Raw genomic sequence first — 17575 nt, forward strand, 5'->3', positions numbered from 1 at the left:
CCAAATGATGTTCAAGCAGAGACTCACTGAGAAGGATGCGGATAACTCGGAGAACAATCCGTGCTTGACACACTCTTAGATTGGAGTAGGAGTCAAAGTGAAGATCGAAAGTCCTGTCCGAATCGTGGTCCAGAAATCTAGTTGAGTATCGCCAAAATGGTGGCAGTTCAAAGTCCAGCACTTGTATTTTTCCGTCAGCTCCATGGACAATCCGATGTACTCGTCGTTAGACAAGATACTCTTCCGAATTTCGATGCGTAGATTCGCATATTGAGCCATCTCGAGAAGGGAACATGAGATCTTGGACATTTAGATTTATTAATCCTGATGTTTATTTGGGTGCTCGTGAACCGCTGGCACCAGTGGAATGTCGCCAGGACGTACCGGCACTTGAACTCGAGCAAGGGTCCGCCATAACTGACATGACATGTCTAGGACTTGTTGTTTCGAGGTTCACTGTCCGCGATCTTCTCGAAGAGATCAAGAAGAAGCGACGCCATCAACGTAGTGTCTTTGATTGCCTCCTGGGAAGACTTCAGAGTTTTGTTGACCATGCGTAAGGCCATAATATATGTCTCCCTAGCAGTCGCTAGTGCAACATCTCGAGCTTGCAAATTGAATCGACAGGGGAATGGGCCATGGCCCGAAATGAGGTGCATTTTTCAGTACTTTCCTCGCACCAGATTGGCTTTCATTCCGAATGCGAAGTTGACGTGTGTCCCGGTATCCTGCACAAGGCATAGAGTAGTCGCTAGGAGACATTGGCCGCAAGCACCACTCGAAGATCGCACTACATTCAAAAATACATCTCGACTCCGGAGAGAGCGATTGCCGGACTTGGGACTCACCTTTAGTCTTCGAGCTCTGCGTCTTTTGCAAGCCTTTGAAGGTTTCCCACGGAGGACCATGATGAGCTCCTGGGTTTGTTATTGGCGGGAGGATCGTTGAGAGATGTTGGCAGGATGGACGTTCGCGTGAGGCTTGCCGCCCGTCACCTAGGTAGGTACACCTAGGTATTCCGGGGGAGATCAGCTGACTAATATCCCATGGGAGTCTCATTGGCTGTGACAATGACAGCGGCTTGATGCGACACTATGCCACATACGGCATGCTTTTCGACGCCGAGCTAGAAATAGATAGGCGCACCGAATAGGGGTCTCAACTTCCCTAAATACCTTAAATCCGGGCCCTTAAAATCGTTAAAGCCCGGGAGAAGAGCGAAGTACATTTCAAGGGAGGCTCATTGGCTGTGATAATGGGCTTGATGCAGTACTATACCACCTCCGGCATGCTTCTCAAGGGCGAACTGGACTTTAAGACGGACTATGCGAAGAGTGAGTCCAAGTACATGCCTAGAGAGGCTGTCAGAAGATGTAATATTGTTATAGAGTCATTGCAGTTGAAAGGTGCTTCTTGCTATGGTTAGCCATATGTAGTATAGCTTACTTGGCTTGGTAGGCTACATAGCCTGCAGCTGCTCCCGTAGAAATCAAGATCGCTCCTACATTCTGCGAATGCTGTCCTTGTTCCATCATAATTTCTTTTGCTGCTTATATATCTCTGCTCTCCCTTTACTCCTTTGCTGCTCTGAAAGTAAAGAAACACACTACAGTCAGAATAGAAAAGCAAAAGTATAGGTCTGCTTTGCTAAGGAGCTGTGTCGCCCAACATGTCCTTTTTGGCGGCTTTCGTATATCGCCAATTCATCCACGAACCGCCCATCCCAACCGCATCATTTAAGGGCAGGACTGCCATTGTCACGGGCGCCAGCTCAGGTCTGGGTCTGGAAGCCTGCCGCTGGATGGTTCGCCTTGGGGCGTCGCAAGTCATTCTTGCTTGTCGGAATGTCGATAAGGCAAAGACGGCAGCAAAGGACGTTGAAGCAACGACTTTGTGCTCATCTGACACCCTCCAGGTGTGGCCCCTCGATATGAGCTCGTACAGTTCAGTCCAGGCCTTTTCCGACAGAGTCAAGGCTGAGTTGCCACGCGTCGACGTGCTCATCGCCAACGCCGGCTTAGGAACACAGAAGTTCCGAATGACCGAAGACAACGAAGAGACCATCACCACCAATGTGGTCTCTATGTCCCTGCTCGCCTTCCTCCTCCACTCTAAGCTCCGCGAGACGGCCGCGAAATACAACACGCAAACCCACTTCACCGTGACCGCCTCGGAGCTCTATGAGGTCGCCAAGTTTAAGGAACGCAACGCGCCGGCCGGCCAGCTCTTCGCGACCCTCAACGATAAAAGCACGGCCAACATGTTCGACCGCTACAACGTCTCGAAGCTGCTGGCGATCTTCATCGTCAAGCAAATCGCCGTTCTGTCCCCCATCAATTCCAGCGGGGTCATCGTAAACTGTGTGGCTCCTGGGTAACTCCCCCTAACCCCCTGTGGGAAAAGAATCTGCATGTGGTTCGTAGTCATCCAATCAATTGCTAAGCCTTCTTCGCCGCATCTAGCCTCTGCCAAAGCGAACTCCACCGCGAATACGACAACCGCGCCGTCCGTCTCATTATAAAGATGCTGGCCCGCCCGACCGAGGTTGGTGCGCGCACGCTCGTGCACGGCGCCAGCGTAGGACCGGAATCCCACGGCCAGTACGTGCCGGACTGCAACATCACGCCGACGGCGGGCCTCACCAATGGCGATGCGGGGGCCGAACTGCAAGATCGGGTTTGGGTGGAGCTGCGGCAGAAGCTGGAAGCTATTCGGCCGGGTGTCACGTCTTTGTCTTGATTCTGTAGTATTCTCAAATTGGCTCTTGCCGCGGACAAGGTTGAAGAGAAATAGCGAACTGGATGATGTGAGTGGAGTAGGGATGCCTTTTTCTATATAATATCTAGCAGTAAGAGAAGGAATGAGCAGAAATAGGACGAGGGGTGGTAAGAAAGGGCTGAAGAGCCAACATCAACAGGCGTAGTCAGGGGATGCTCAACGATGCTTATGTAACCCAGCACAGGGAGTTCTAGTGCGCTCTTGAACTGCACGATCCGAAGATATGATCTCTACAAATCTAATGTGCATAGGCCTTTGTCAAGGATACCTCATCTCGTAAGGCATTCCCTCAACTGGCCCGGTCGTAACGCACCGAACCAACTGCTCTGCTCGCTTGGCACTGCTTTGCGACCTATCATCCTCTGGCACAAACAAGGCAGTCAAGAGCGAATGTAGCGGGCGATGGTAATCATACCCTTCCGCACAAAAGACCCAGAGTGGACGACGCAACGCTCCCCTTCATACCCACCACGGCATCCATTTCCTAAACCCTCTTAGACCGGATCGTGCGAAAGTCGCCGGGTATTCCTTACTTGGCGGTTTGGGCGAGTGAGAGATGAGCGTCGAGGGCTCATTATCGCTGTGTAGCCTCGACGGGGTAGGCGCCCTAAAAGCGGCCTGGCCTTCAGTGGGGGTACGGTTTTTTGCTTCCAATCTTTCGTTTGTAGAATAGCTGGTACGTGCGGGGCAGACAGGCTTGGAGGTGATTAGTGTTATGGACTCGAAGTGCCACTTTCTCGTCCATTTGTAACAGATCGAGTATCTTGATGTGAGGAATCGATCCAGGTCGTTTGCCAGGGGTTGAAGAATCGAAGTAGCGAGGCGAGATAGTTGCGGAGTCTGCATTGCTCTAGCTCTTTCTGGCGAAGGTATGAGTCGAGGGTAATGATGCAAAGGAGGGTTTCCTCAGAAGCATCTCCATCTTCTGCAGTTGTCTTTGGGGTTTGTTTGGAGAAGGAGAAGCTTCCGCGATGCAAGGTCCTACTCTTTGTCTCTTGGACACTATACGAACTCGCTCTAGCGCAGCGAATTCTGACTATACGAGCTGATTAATGTCGTGATTAGCTAAATCAGAGGGTCAATGTATATTCATACCTCTCATCTCACACTCAGTATGATGAGACAATCGCTTTGATGATATATGAGTGCGTTCTGCTACTGGAAGTTCATCTAAACCGAACAATATCCGTAGTGCGATTACTGACAAACAGCTTCAAGTCTGCAAAGCTATATAATCTGCCTCCACCAGTAGTCGTCAAGCATTTGCACCTGCCACATCAGTACCGTTAAGAACGAGACAATGTCTCAGCAGTTCTCCAGTTACCCCCCGTCTTTCATGGAGTTGACCGCCATATCAAGATGGCCCTCGAGGGTCATCCCAAGTGTTCCTTCTAGTGTTGTGGTCCACAAAGTAAACCCGTGGACCATTTGCAGTATCCATCAGACTGATCGTCCATCCACTGGGCAGACCACCGTGTCGTGCTATTGCCCGGGGTTGAGTTGTCAATCGAGGATCGTCAAGAGTGATGATCTGAGTATGCTGATGCACATAGTGCACTAAGCCAGCATTGGTGCGGCGCATCATCCATTCACTGGGCAGTACCCCTGGCTGTGATGCCCTAGGATTCTGACTCAAAGGGCCGTTGCCACTCGGGTCTTGACTGAGAGAAGGTCGACTCGATTGGCGTGGTGTCATTGGGTTGGATTCCTCTTCTGCCTCGATCCTTGCCTTCCTCTCGACCTCTCTCTTCTCCCTAAAAGCCTTCCGTTTGGCTGCAGTTGCCTCCTGTTCCACGCCCACATTCTCAGCTTCATCATTCCCCTGACCTTCGGTTGAAGGCTTCTGGAACTGGAAACGGAGGAGGAGGCTGCCGCGAGCAGATGGCTCGGAAACAAGTTTGATACCCTCCATATGCGCGTTGAGCGCCGGCAGGGTTGGATGCTCGCCTATTGCCCGCAGAAAGTCTGAAGCAAGAGTCGTCGGATCATATCGTATGGGAACTGCGGCCTCCGCTTCTTGTTCCACCCCTTGTTCCCCCTCTTCTAGGTCCAAGTATGCCGCAGAGTTCGATGGGCCAGTAGCGACATCATTTGTACGCGTACCCTTGGGCGCGCAGGATGGATGATCGTTCCACCTGTTGCCATACGGATTTCCAAACCTTCTTACACAGGATCCAAAGTGATAGTTGACGCCTTCAGCTCGGGTAAACCTTGAGCGACATATAATGCAAAAGTAATCACCTGTGGAGCGTGCGGCTGGCTCCGGTGTCCTGATGCGTTCAGAAGGAATGCCGCAATATTCCGTATCGCCAGATTTGCGTACTCGGCTTCTCCTGGCTTTACCAACACTATCGTGAAGAAAAATAAGTATCTGCGCTTCAAAGTCGATGGAATGGACAACAAAAACAATGAAATAATATTCAAAGGCATCAAGTGACTTCTGTTGGGTGTTGTTGGTACGTACTTGAGGGACATGAGAGGCTTTTTGCTCAGATGTGTTGTCTTCAAGCGATCGATCGCCTCACCCTTACTGGCATCTCCCTTGGCTCTTTTCTTTTCTCGGCTTTGTGTTGCATGAGACAATGGCGGCAGGGTTTGACTCTCATTGTCCTTGGTCGTTGTGGGTGACTTGTGATCATGAGAGGATTGACCCTCGTTGTCGTTGTCCGTTGCTGGTGACTTGTGGTCATGATCGTCTTGGTCTTGAGAATCCGTGACGTCTTCCTCTCTTGTCTTTCGCTTGGCCATGACCGTGGGAACGTAAGAGCTGAGACCCGCTGAGAGGTGTAAGAGGGCCCGATGGATGGATGCACAGAAGGCTGTACACGAGCTTCAATGTCTACAGAAGACGTGTAGGTGCAACAGGCTTCGGAAAATGCAAGATGAGCTGCGAGGATGATGCGGTGGGTGATTTTGATGATGGTGAGGGTGACGGATCAGCAGTGACAGTAGCAAGTAGAAATTCTGTGAAGGCTTGGCGTGTTGCCTGATCCGGTAGATCCTTGAACCGAAGCTCTCCGGGAGCCCTCTACTTGCCACATGTTCTCACCTAGGCCAGCAGAGTATCATGAATGCAGCTGCTTCGAGGATAGGCAGATATCCTTGACCTCCCCACCAGTTTATATTTATATTTGGCAGCTTCGGAGGAAACACCAGAGCCCAAGACGGAGAACGCCCTGCAGCTGAAAGACCTACCAAAGGTTCCAACACAAAGAGTTCCAATAAGCCAAAGCAGAGGACAATGGCTGACACCCTCACTCTATAGCTCCACAGGCGCCTTCCTTTACCTCCGTCGAGCTGTACCATCTGGAGTCCTCTAGACGCGTACCTACGTCGCGTGGCCAAGGACGCTTTAAAGAGCTTGGAGACATATCTGACCACTTTGGATAAGGTGAAGGTCCGAGTGGAAGGTTGCTACGCTGCTCACGTATCGGGCTTGATTGCCGCAGCTGCTGGCATCGTGTGAGGTACAGCCCAAGGAGAGTGAGACTATGGCGAGGCGGAGAAGGGAAAGTGATGACTGAGAGATTGGTACTCTGCTGGGCATCCGGACTCATCGACGTCGCTAAGGCCTTGAGACATCCGACGATGGGTTCCTTTGTCATTTCTAGAGCTTGTCAGCCTCTTGGCGCCAACATGGAGAAATTTGGGCTCCTGCTAGCGATGGCCACTCACCGGCAACCCATGGTGCGGTGGATCTAACATTCAGTCTTCTCCTTCGTCCTCTTCGTCTCTTCATCCGCAAGTATTCAGTACGGTGGCGTCCGGACGAGCTTCTCCTAAGGTCGTTGGGACTGGCGGGGGCGAGTGGCTTCAACGGGCAGAGATAGCCAGCGTGGCTTCGTAAGCGGCTGCGATAGCCCAAGCCAGCATCCTTGTCGAAGCCAGTGTTGCGTGTGAGTTAGTAGCCTGTCCGATGTGCCAAAAACTTCGGCATGACCTTGGTGGATCTTACTGAGGCGAGAAGGTCACTCTTGAAGAAGAGTTCCGCGCACATGATATGAGAGTTGACGTGGATGGTGGGTGACCATCCAACTACTGGCAATCTGGTACGAGTGCAGCAGCCAGGAGGAAGGAAGGTAAAATCATTATCGAGGGTTATATATGTACGGATATATATCAAAGAAGGGTTTGTACCACCCTTTATATTTCCTCCATCTTCAAGGATGTTGACACACAAGCAAAGATGTTGACTTCACAGTTACATGAGGTTATGGGATTGTGTCATTTGAATTCACGCTATTTGGGTATGCTATACGCAACTCGGCTTAGTCCCGGCGACGGACAATCACAAACGCCGATATTTGCCCCCTGAAGCGTCTTAGCTCCCAAGACTTTCGGGTCAGATATGTTGGAGGACATTCGAGCCAGTCAGCCAATACCAAGAACAGGAACCGTCCTTGAGAGTCCTAGTCCCAGACCTTGTATGTTGTATTTCAGCCTATGCGGCTGACGAACATTGCCAAAGTCTCTTTCTAGCAGGCTGACTACTGAGAAGCCTGCAACCGCTTTGGATTCATTTCACCGGGGATTTTATTATGGGTATGGATGCGTAAGGCTTTGAGACGGCAAGGCCTCTGGCATGCCTTTCCCCTATACAATCTTACTCACCTAATGTCGAGCTGGAACGGTAGAGATGCAGTACCTTCATTCAATGCAATCAGCTGATATCGTTGATGGGGATAACCAAGCTCACCAGAGAGCAAACGGAAGGTAACCATTATTGTGTACTTCGGGAGTTATTCCCAAACAGTTTGGCCTCACCATGGATCTCCGCAGAAATGCATAGAGAACCACGGGACACTGTGAACAGCAGCGAAGATGTGGTTCTGTAAGGCGGCAATGATCATCCCCGTGGGTCCTGGGAGACCCCCTTTCGGCTTCAGAAAGCGAGAGTGGAGAAGCGCAGAGCCTTGAGAATATGTTCTGCCGCTTCGCTTGGTTCTTCAGGCTACGCTGTTCGTCTAGCTCTGCTCGAACCGAGTGAATACTTCTCCTAGCAAGTCGATGACCAGGTGCTTGACGAGTTGGTTCAGCATGGCTTTGAAGTTTCGTCAAACCAACCATAGAAGCCCTAGTTATTGAACGAGTGGTTTTCGCATATTAGCATTGCCGACCAATAACATCGCCGCACCAGGCCTGATCGGATCCGTTGCCTAGAACGTAATGACAAACCCTCGTTCGTTCCTGAAAACACATTAAGTGCACAATCGATGGATCACAATGTGTCAATTCTTTTCGGTTTCTACTGTTTGGATTCCTTTTTTTGGCAGGCTCTCAGACTGGGTTATACGCGCATGGTAAATACAGCAAAGCTTCCTTAAACTTTCTCACCCCGGAGACGGAGAATTGTTCCAATCCGACTTTTCACAAATTTGTTTCTATCCTTCCCTCTGGACGAATATGTCAAACCTTTTGGAAAGACAGCCACTGGCACGCATTCTGGAACATTCACTGGCCTTCTGCGCATGATTTTGTCCCGGAAGTATAACTTTCCAAATAGCTCTCATCAAGCTAACACCCCTGCAGCTACCCAACGGCGTTAGCGTTCGCGTATTCTTTTCTTCGGCTCAATTCGTGCAGCACCAACACGATCGGTCTCTCACTTAGCAAAACTCAAGTAAGCATCCTTGGGCATGTCGGCCACTATCTTGAGGACCTTGAATTAGACTACTTACAATACGGACGCGATGGATGCTCAAAGTCCGGCTAAGATGACACAGATGGTGAGTGAAGCCGCTCCGCGAATCAAAATTATGATGCTTTCCTTAGAGTCAAAGGCAAGTAACAGCAGTGTTGGCGATATTGGCAGTAATTATAGAGCTGAGCGAGTAAGTGTCGTGATTGAAAGTGGCGATCTGATGGATACGGTGGCGGTGAAGACGCTTTGACACAGATTTTGAGAAGGGAAAGCGTGTTGCTCCCATTTATAGCTTCAGTGAGCTGAATTACCAATGTGGGCCGACATCATCTCTATCGCTAGCTGTTGCAATCAACGGCTGAGGGGGCTCCGTGATTGAACAGGAAAGCAAAAGAAACGATCAAGTGGCCGAGAGCTGAAATGTACAAAGCAAAGAACGGACTGACGTATAAGTACGCGATAGCCCCAATAAAGCTCCCAAGAATGAGACACGCCACGAAGATAGCACGTCGATTACGCGCTCGATTGTGTAATCGAAAAATGTTTCTATCAACGAGGAAGTCGATATAGGCCGAAGTGACCATGGCAGTCGTGACCTCTGGTATCTCGACCGTCCTTGCCACGGCAACCTGTGCACCTGACGCGAAAGCCAGAAGTGCGATGATGCCCAGGTTCAGCGCCATGCTCGGTTTGTGGCTCGCACGTTGGCGCAGTCCGGCCGCAGTAAACACCACCAGGGCTGTCTGAATGAGATTTGTGACGAAGAGCCAAAAGCGTCGTTTGCGGCCGAATACGTTCCCAAGCTGGCCACTGATCAGGCCACCAGCAGCAAACACTCCAAGACTTGTGCCCACATGCGGCAGGCTGATGAGATCACCGCCAAGGCCAAGAGCCCCGACGGCCAGGAGCGCGCTGTTTCCTGTTTGGTTGGAGACGAAGACGTGGTAGTCGGGAAAGGTCACCACGTCCATGATGCCAGTCGCGAAGGCTAGCATCATGAGCTCTGCTTCGAGGAAAAGGTCGTCTGCGATTTCTGATTGGAAGTGGGCTCTCGATTGGTGCAGGCGTGCTTTCAGCCTCGTTCCCAAGGGGTCACTTTGTTGCACGCTGACGGGTTGAGGTGACGTTGGTCGTGAGGACTGATGGGTTGTAGGTATGATGGTGACATCGGGGCGGCGGCGAGCGAATTCATTGAAGCGTCTTGGAGACATACGTTTCCCAGGTTTCTATTCTCTGCTGAAGGGTAAGCCAGTCTACCAGGTGTTCTGCTAGGCAACTAGGGATTCCGAATGGTAGCATGATATCAAAAATACAGGAGCTTATACTCCAATGGATGGCAGCGAACAACCTACCGTATGTAATGCATCCCTCAGTCGATAAAGTACGGTATCGGGGCCTTCGGGAAGGCTAAGCTGAACGCAGCTTCGGGGAAGGAGGTTTTAGCGGGATCTACAATTAGCTTCTCCGGCCGACCCGAAACGGTCAAGCTGACTTGAACCCCTCAACAGCAGCAACATCTAGGTACCTTACCAACCTATGTGTCGAGCTTGCCTGTTGTAGGTTGTAGGCTTCGGATGACTCGGGGCTCCAGTGGAAGATGAGCTTTACTGACCTGATGTCGGTATCACTTAAATGATGAAATTCGGGTGGAGATACTGGTAGTCGACGAAACAAGGAAGTTGGCGTTGAGGAGCTTAGCTCGGCCGAGTACCTCCCTGCTCCCTGCACTGTAGCTACTACTTTACGAGTCACTACACATTCCAGAGAATACCACATCAATCTCAGAAACGCGGGAGTGTCTCCTTCACCTCAGGCACATGCCAGGCTAGTCAAATGATATAGCGCTAAATCGATCTGAGTATTGGAGTCCTTCCTTATCAAACCTCTTCTCCTGTGCTCAGTGTCGGCGAGTTTTTATGCCTGAATTCAACGTCTTATCTACCGAAACATTGAGAATGGCTTCAATAGTACAGCATCTCACTCACACCTCTGCTCTTTTGACCAAGCGGGCTCCATATCAAACACGTAGCCTCTGCACCACTACCATTAAGCACCTGGGCCGCTCAAGATGTGTTGTACTATCTTTGCTTCCTACGAGGCCAGCCCGCTCCATCTCTTCATCCTCTTCTCTACCCAAGAAGCAAAGGAAATTCTCTGAGCCGACTGTCTTTACTGCCCTTGCGTCGCTATCGGCGACAATCCTGGTAGCTTGGCACTTCTCATCCACTCTACACGCTGAAGCGCCATCCGAGCACAAAGATGACAAGGACCAGAACACTAAGGAAGAAGGACTGGTGGATGGCGCCAAGAGGGTCTTCCGCTTATCGGAAGTATCCTCCCACGACAAAGACTCAGAAAGCCCGTGGGTGATCAAAGGCACAAAAGTCTACGACATCACAGACTGGATCGCCGGTCACCCCGGCGGCAACGTGATTTTGCGTGCAGCTGGCGGCAGCGTTGACCCCTATTGGAACATCTTCAGTATCCATAAGAAGCAAGAAGTCTACGACATACTAGAGGAATTTCTGATTGGCCACGTGGATCCTCAAGACTTAATAGACGGACAAGTTCCTGTTGACGATATCGAGGATCCATTTGTCCAGGACCCACAAAGAGACCCAAGGCTGATCGTCCATTCCGACAAACCTATGAATGCCGAGTCGCCAACAACACTCCTCTCCACTTTCCTCACACCCTCCGACATCTTCTATGTGAGGAATCATCTCTGGGTTCCTCGGATAGTAGAGAAAGAGCATAAGCTTGTAGTCGAGCTCGACGACGGCGAAGAGAAAGAATACACCATGTCCGACCTCCGAAAAAACTTCAAACAGCACAAAATCACCGCTACACTCCAATGTTCCGGCAACCGGCGTTCCCATATGACCGAAGGCTCCCGGCCCACCAACGGTCTGCAATGGGAAGCCGGCGCAATAGGTAACGCGGAGTGGACAGGCCCACGGCTAAGGGACGTTCTGGCCGACGCCGGTTTCAACGTCGCTGATCCTCCAGATGAGGTGCAGCATGCCCAATTTGTCGGCGCAGAAACCTACGGCGCCTCGATTCCACTATCTAAAGCCATCGATCCACGTGGCGATGTGATATTAGCGTGTCAAATGAATGGGAAGACTATCCCCCCAGACCACGGCTTTCCGCTCAGGGTCGTTGCGCCCGGTCATGTGGCGGCAAGGAGCGTGAAGTGGGTTACTAGGATAATCATGAGTGAGGAAGAGAGCACGAGTCAGTGGCAGAGAAGGGATTATAAGTGTTTTGGGCCGAACGATACCGAGAAGCCCAATTGGGACATGGCGCCAGCGATACAGGAGACGCCGGTTCAGAGCGCCATAACGTGCATGCATCGAGAAGAGGCAAAGGACGAGATCAAGAATGTTGTAATCGAGGGGTACGCTTTCTCAGGCGGAGGGCGGAAGATCATCCGCGTGGACGTTAGCACGGATGACGGCCGTACGTGGGGTCAGGCCGAGACGGACATTGACCCTGTTAGTAACGGCATTCACGATTGGAGCTGGAAGCGTTGGAAGTACACGGTGCCGGAGAAGAAGATGGTGGGCGCGACGGTGGTGGTGAAAGCGGTCGATGAGGCGTACAACGGGCAGCCGGAGCATCACGAGCCTACGTTTAACCTCAGGGGCAATCTGACGGCGGCTTGGCATCGCGTTAAGTATGATCCGCAGAAGAACTGAACGTGCGGGAGAGCGTGTTGAGTGAGGAGCTGTCTGATTTAGACACTGATACCTTTACGGCAAGTGTGATTTGGCGAGCGAGTTGTCGTTGGCATGTATGTATAGCTGGCAGGTGTTTCTGCTACAATCAACCGGCAGACCAAATCTATTCGGTTTAGTACAAATCCAAGTCCATAATAAAAGGCTAGCATTGTGCTCAACAAGGTACCCAAACATGGCGCTACCGTCGGACACCCACCCACCCATCCGACATGGCTCCTTCACTCGGCAAGATCCAGACGTCACCAAGCCAGATGGCTGGCTGGCCCGTAAGAGTTCTGAGCCTGGAGCCGTTGACGGGGAAGTGTGGATGACGAGGCGCCGAGACTTGCATGATCAGCACGCAACATGTGAAGCCAGTAAAGGCGATAAGTTTAGAGGTGAATAGCACCACGGAGATCATGTAGGCGTCGCTGAGCGCGCCAGTGATGGACTAGCCCGTCTGGGTGGCGTAAAGGGGCGAGGGGGTGGGTAGGGGGGTCGTGATATAAAAGCCGTTCAAAGAGGGTGTAGTCAAGTAGGCCGAAAACGGCTGGGGTTTTACCCGGATCGTGATTGAGGAGATGATGAAACCATGATGTGTAAACAAGAGCGAGCTCCTTCCCATCACTCGCCTCTGACTTTTCCCTTCGCGTTGGCGTCTTGGGAGATTCTAGAATGTCGGTCCCAGATTCCCCCGTTTTGGAGGGGAGATGGGAGATGGATGTTAATGGGCGAATATTCGATGGATTTGTCGAGGGTTTGATGGCGGATTTTGTGGGAAGAGAGAGTGGGGTGGACGGAGAGGGTGGAGCGTGGGTTTGGTGAGATGAGAAGGGGGGGGAGAGGTGGGGTCTGGAAATGGTGGAGTGAGATTGGAGATGAGTGAGTGGGGTGGAGAAGGCTGAGAGGGAGGGTTGTTTATGGGGATGGGGTGGGGCTGGGGGGGGTGATTGATATGTGGTTGGACCTAGGCTCGGAAGGTGTTGTTTAGAAAAGGGATCATAAGCATAGGAGTGCGTGGATTTGTGGCTTGAAGTGTGAAGGGATTTGGAAAATGAATTCTGTCATCTGAGAACTGTCTATTGTGATCGCACTTCCGAACCCAGCGTAGAGACCTTGGACTTTGACCCGTTGACGGACCATTTTTCGGAGCTTGGGCTGGAAGCGCGGCACTTGCACGAGTGCTGAGCTTGCAGGAGCAGAGTCTTAGATATGAGATTCGTAGATGGAGAGCGTGTCTTCTCTAGCTTCGGAGGCAGATGTTCGGGTTTGAATCTGTCACACAGGCCACGCTCCTGGGACTACCTCTTCTTCATCATCGCCGCTGAGATATTCGCCGAGGGGCGGGTACCGATCTTCTTCTGGAACGTCTTGAAGGTCTTGAATATCATGTAATAACTCCTCCGTAGCACGGATGAAATCCATATCGTCAGAACCATTGCGTGGCCTTCTCCACTCCGGTATCCCCTTGCTTTCGCAATACCCATCCCATTTGAGCCCATTCCTCATCTTCAGAAGGTCAAAAGCTGTATGCCCATCTGCGTTTCTTGCATGCAGATCTAGCTTGGTGAGGTCTGCATTGCGCATTACCTGATAAAGCTCGTAAAAAGGGTCGATAGTATAAGTACGCGTGATAACAAGATGTAAGATAGTGTTTCCTGCTACATCTCGGACATCAAGGCGGGCGCCAGCGCGGGCAAGCACTTCGAAGGACCCGGGACTCATATAATGGAGAGCATACATTATGGCAGATTCCCCGTTCTCATCCACCATTTCGAGGTCGGCCCCGAAATCGATCAATTGCTGTATGCGAAGTGGTGAATAGTCTTGAAAGCTGTTCTCGCTTATGCGCATGAGTATAGTCACATCCTCGACGCCACACCACTCCGCATGGTGGTTGATATCAATGCCATGTCTGACGAGTAGATTATCGATTGCTATATTATTATCTTCATCTTCAAGTTTCTCCCAGCATCCTGGCCATCGCTGCCACAACTTCCAGAATTCTCTGTCGTTAGAGAAACTAAGAGTCGCACCGGCATCCAGAAGAGCTTTTGTAATTTCATAGTCTAGGAAATTGCCGCTAGCTACCAGGATAGAGGGATCGCCGACATTCGGATCGGCTCCTCGCCCTAGCAATAAGTGGACGTAATCCCTTTTCCGGTGAGCGACCGAATACCACAAAGCGCTTCGATCATCTTTATCTAGTTCGTTGATACTGTTCGAGCTTTGCAGCTCGACATCTAACGAACGACGGCTTAGTCCACACACTATTTGGTGAAGTATCCTGAAGCCTTGACCCTCGATATAGCATTCCCATTCAATCATAGGGAACATGAGTATGTCAACTCGGAGTTGTTTTGGCCACGTAATTCAAAAGAAAGTGGGTCGAGAACGAGGCTTTCCCAGATTATGCTTTCTGCTTGAGGTGTGATAGATGATCGATTGGAGGAATCGCCGTAAGCTAAAAGGTACTCTACTATATCCCAACCATGAAGCTTAGCGGCACACTGGACAACAAGAATCATTAACAGTTCACCTCAAAATTGAATATCTTTATGTTTATTCTTACAGCAAGAAGAGTTCTCCCAAGTGTATCAATATCATACGGCGTACAATCTCCGTTAGTGATAACTGATTTCAGCAAATCAAGATTTCTCTCCAACACTGCCTTGAAAGCGATGTCATTCAAAGAGTCTATGACCCGTGGAACTCTCAACACAAACTCCGGAGCGTAAGGCGGAGACGAAGTGAACCACATGAAGATCATACGACTTATCAGCCACCGCGGTAAACGATACTGTACAGATACGCGCGGTGCAGCGCGAGCCCTGCATAGCTCGATATCGCACTGAGTCCCAAATATGGAAGGACCAGCTGTCTCGATATAGCCACTGCCGATGAGTTTGGAGAAGATGCCTGAGGGGCCGAGTTTTCTTCGAACATGACACTTGCAGACGCAATATTTGTTACACAAGCTGATTGTCCGCACTCGTCGGATGTAGAGATCGTTTTGAGGATCGAGATGGGACTTGTGCTGGCTCGACTGAAGTGCTATACTATTCTCGGTAGTTGTAAAGTTCGGTTGGGAGCTTGATTCGATGGCCACTTGTCGAACATCACCCATGGATGCAGCTAGAGCGGCTCGAGTGGGCGGAGACCCTTCCAGTAGCTGCGTTACCTGTGTAGCGAAAGCGGCCATCTGGCTGCTTAGTTGTCGATGCTCAAAGAGTACTTGACTGGTGACTTGGGATACGTGTTGTACGGTTGTACTTTTGGACAATCTCAGCGATCAGTAAAGTGCTTCTCACTTGCAGATGCGGAGAAAGAGAAGCTAGCCATACCTGGTGTTGACGCCGACCAAGGCCACCAGATTAGCTATGATATCTCTCAACTGCCCACGTAGCCGTTCAACGTCATGCCCACTGCGTATCCATTGCAATCTGTCGACTTTGCTGCTTTCCCCAGCTTTCGTCAGCCGATACTGGACCAGAGAGTTAAGTTCGACCACTTTTTTGCTACCACTTTCAAGCAGCCTTTTCAGCTCGGAGTCAGCATTATCGCGAGCACCAGGTAGGTTTTGGATCGCTTCCAACACGGCTTCGAACTGCGAAATGTCGGCCAGCAGATCCTCCAGCCCGTCGGAAGCACCTCGTAGCACTTTGATGCCGTTGATGCCGGTTTTGGTAGCGCCAATGACGGTGATGATGCTTGCGGCGAGGGAGAAGGGATCCATTACAAAGACAGTGGATGATTCACTGCTTTGGATCACGGGGCAGGTAGATTGACACTTGAAGTGGCAATCTAGCTGGGCTGCCTTAAGCCGCTGCCACAAAAGTTCAGGTTGCTGATATATTAGATGGCAGAGCACAGAGTAAGTATGACTGAAGAAAAAGAAAAGTAAGCGCGGAAAGCAGGCAGACACTCAAACCCACCCCCCCTTTTCCGCCGCAGTTTGTTCAGCTCAGCCTGGCGCTAGCAAATGCATCATGATAAGCTTGCATGTGTGTCCAGGTATGATTGGATACTCCACTCAGACTCTCGCTGCAAGGCGCTGGGCTCAGCCATTTTGGCGAACAAATTGATTGGGATACCCCAGGGTCAGCAGCAATCCTGGAGGCGCATTCAGGTTTTTGATGGAGACGGCTTTTGTGTCGTCAGCCTTGCACTGGAAAGAACAGGCACACCTTGCCACCTTGCTTGTGAAGGCTGTGGGTCATTCGCCAAAGGAACAGACGATGTAGCTCTTGTTGATGCATTGGTCGCAAAAATGAGATTAAATATGAGTGAGTAAGATAAAGATAAGAAAAGGAAAGAAGGGAAGTTTCTTCTAAAATAATGAGGCTTTTTAATTGCACGAGAGATCGAAGTTGAGGGGTGAGGGATATTGGAGATCAGTTTTAATAACAGGAAGGAAAGATATGGGGTTCGTATTGAGTAGTAATATTTATGGATGCACGTGAAATGGTGGCGTTACGGCGGCTTCAAGCGGTGCATGATCTACAGAAAACTAAAGTTTTTCCTACGATCTGGGACTAGACGCCGCGGTTCACTGTTCTGTTTGAGTCTGGTGTCCTCCAGTCTCAACCGCTGACTTGAGCTACATAACCCTGACGACGTACTCCATCCAAAGTTGAAAAATCTTTTCGGATTTTTTGCTGGGATGGCGGCGTTAGCACTGTTTGCGGAGTGAGAATTGTATAAAGAAGAACAAAGGTGCAAAGTTATACGCTTGTGATGTGGATGCAGCAGAATTTGACTCAGGAATCGGAATTGCATCTCAGTGGCGTGATCAATGCCGTATAAAGAGAGCATTCAGGGTGTAGTTGTGACCTAAACCGTGGATTGAGGCGGCTTTTCCTTGATGTGGATGAATCTGGTAACGACACCCACATCCTCTCAATGTTCTGTGGCACCAGGATTCTGCTCTTCCAACTCCAAAAGTCCTGGCTCACGCAATTTTTCATGCATAAGGTAATATATGATGTGAACGTCACTCATTTTTTTTCTGGACATTGTTGTGGCCCAGCGGATCTTCACTGGGCTGGGATCCTTCTTCGGATCCCGAACGTTGTTGAATAGAGCTCCAGGTTGGGAGCAAGTCACTACCTCTCAACGCTGTCATCTGCCGTACGGGTGCTGACTGAGTCCTCAATTAATCTTCACAGCTGGCAAAAGCAGTCCAAAAGTGCTGATACTTAGAGGCTTCACCACAACCTTCTGTCTCTGACGTCAAGTCACCACATTTTTGCCCTCCAGGATGCTCCACGTAGTCGACATCCTGATGTCCCAAGGCCCAGCAATTCCCAATCTGTCCGCCGAAGTCCTCTTCGCTACGTACGCACGTGCTTGCGCTTCTATATTCTCCCATTCCATCACGCGCGGACCCAAGATGTCGTCTCGGTCTTCCCGGCCCTTGCATCACGAAGCCAGG

General features: G+C 50.7%; 6 protein-coding genes across 6 annotated transcripts; 2 read left to right on the plus strand and 4 right to left on the minus strand.

The window, feature by feature from the left end:
• Positions 1-1669: 1669 nt before the first annotated feature.
• HO173_012124 (uncharacterized protein) lies at positions 1670-2739 on the plus strand (the record flags this gene model as incomplete). The annotated part of the gene is made up of 2 exons (XM_037313997.1): positions 1670-2373; positions 2463-2739. 2 exons carry the CDS (start codon positions 1670-1672, stop codon positions 2737-2739), a joined length of 981 nt encoding a protein of 326 aa, XP_037159086.1.
• A 1393-nt stretch (positions 2740-4132) lies between these two features.
• On the minus strand, positions 4133-5526 carry HO173_012125 (uncharacterized protein; the record flags this gene model as incomplete). Its single annotated transcript, XM_037313998.1, has 2 exons — positions 4133-5126; positions 5243-5526. 2 exons carry the CDS (start codon positions 5524-5526, stop codon positions 4133-4135), a joined length of 1278 nt encoding a protein of 425 aa, XP_037159087.1.
• A 3231-nt stretch (positions 5527-8757) lies between these two features.
• On the minus strand, positions 8758-9630 carry HO173_012126 (uncharacterized protein; the record flags this gene model as incomplete). The annotated part of the gene is made up of 1 exon (XM_037313999.1): positions 8758-9630. One exon carries the CDS (start codon positions 9628-9630, stop codon positions 8758-8760), a length of 873 nt encoding a protein of 290 aa, XP_037159088.1.
• Positions 9631-10374: 744 nt separating this feature from the next.
• HO173_012127 (uncharacterized protein) lies at positions 10375-12120 on the plus strand (the record flags this gene model as incomplete). The annotated part of the gene is made up of 1 exon (XM_037314000.1): positions 10375-12120. One exon carries the CDS (start codon positions 10375-10377, stop codon positions 12118-12120), a length of 1746 nt encoding a protein of 581 aa, XP_037159089.1.
• Positions 12121-13419: 1299 nt separating this feature from the next.
• On the minus strand, positions 13420-14478 carry HO173_012128 (uncharacterized protein; the record flags this gene model as incomplete). The annotated part of the gene is made up of 1 exon (XM_037314001.1): positions 13420-14478. The coding sequence occupies one exon, from the start codon at positions 14476-14478 to the stop codon at positions 13420-13422; it is 1059 nt and encodes a 352-aa protein (XP_037159090.1).
• A 190-nt stretch (positions 14479-14668) lies between these two features.
• Positions 14669-15877, minus strand: HO173_012129 (uncharacterized protein; the record flags this gene model as incomplete). Its single annotated transcript, XM_037314002.1, has 2 exons — positions 14669-15413; positions 15486-15877. The coding sequence occupies 2 exons, from the start codon at positions 15875-15877 to the stop codon at positions 14669-14671; spliced, it is 1137 nt and encodes a 378-aa protein (XP_037159091.1).
• Positions 15878-17575: the final 1698 nt, after the last annotated feature.

Source organism: Letharia columbiana (genome assembly GCF_014066305.1).
Source record: "Letharia columbiana isolate WasteWater2 chromosome Unknown Sc0000074_s0, whole genome shotgun sequence".
Classification (NCBI taxonomy): domain Eukaryota; kingdom Fungi; phylum Ascomycota; class Lecanoromycetes; order Lecanorales; family Parmeliaceae; genus Letharia; species Letharia columbiana.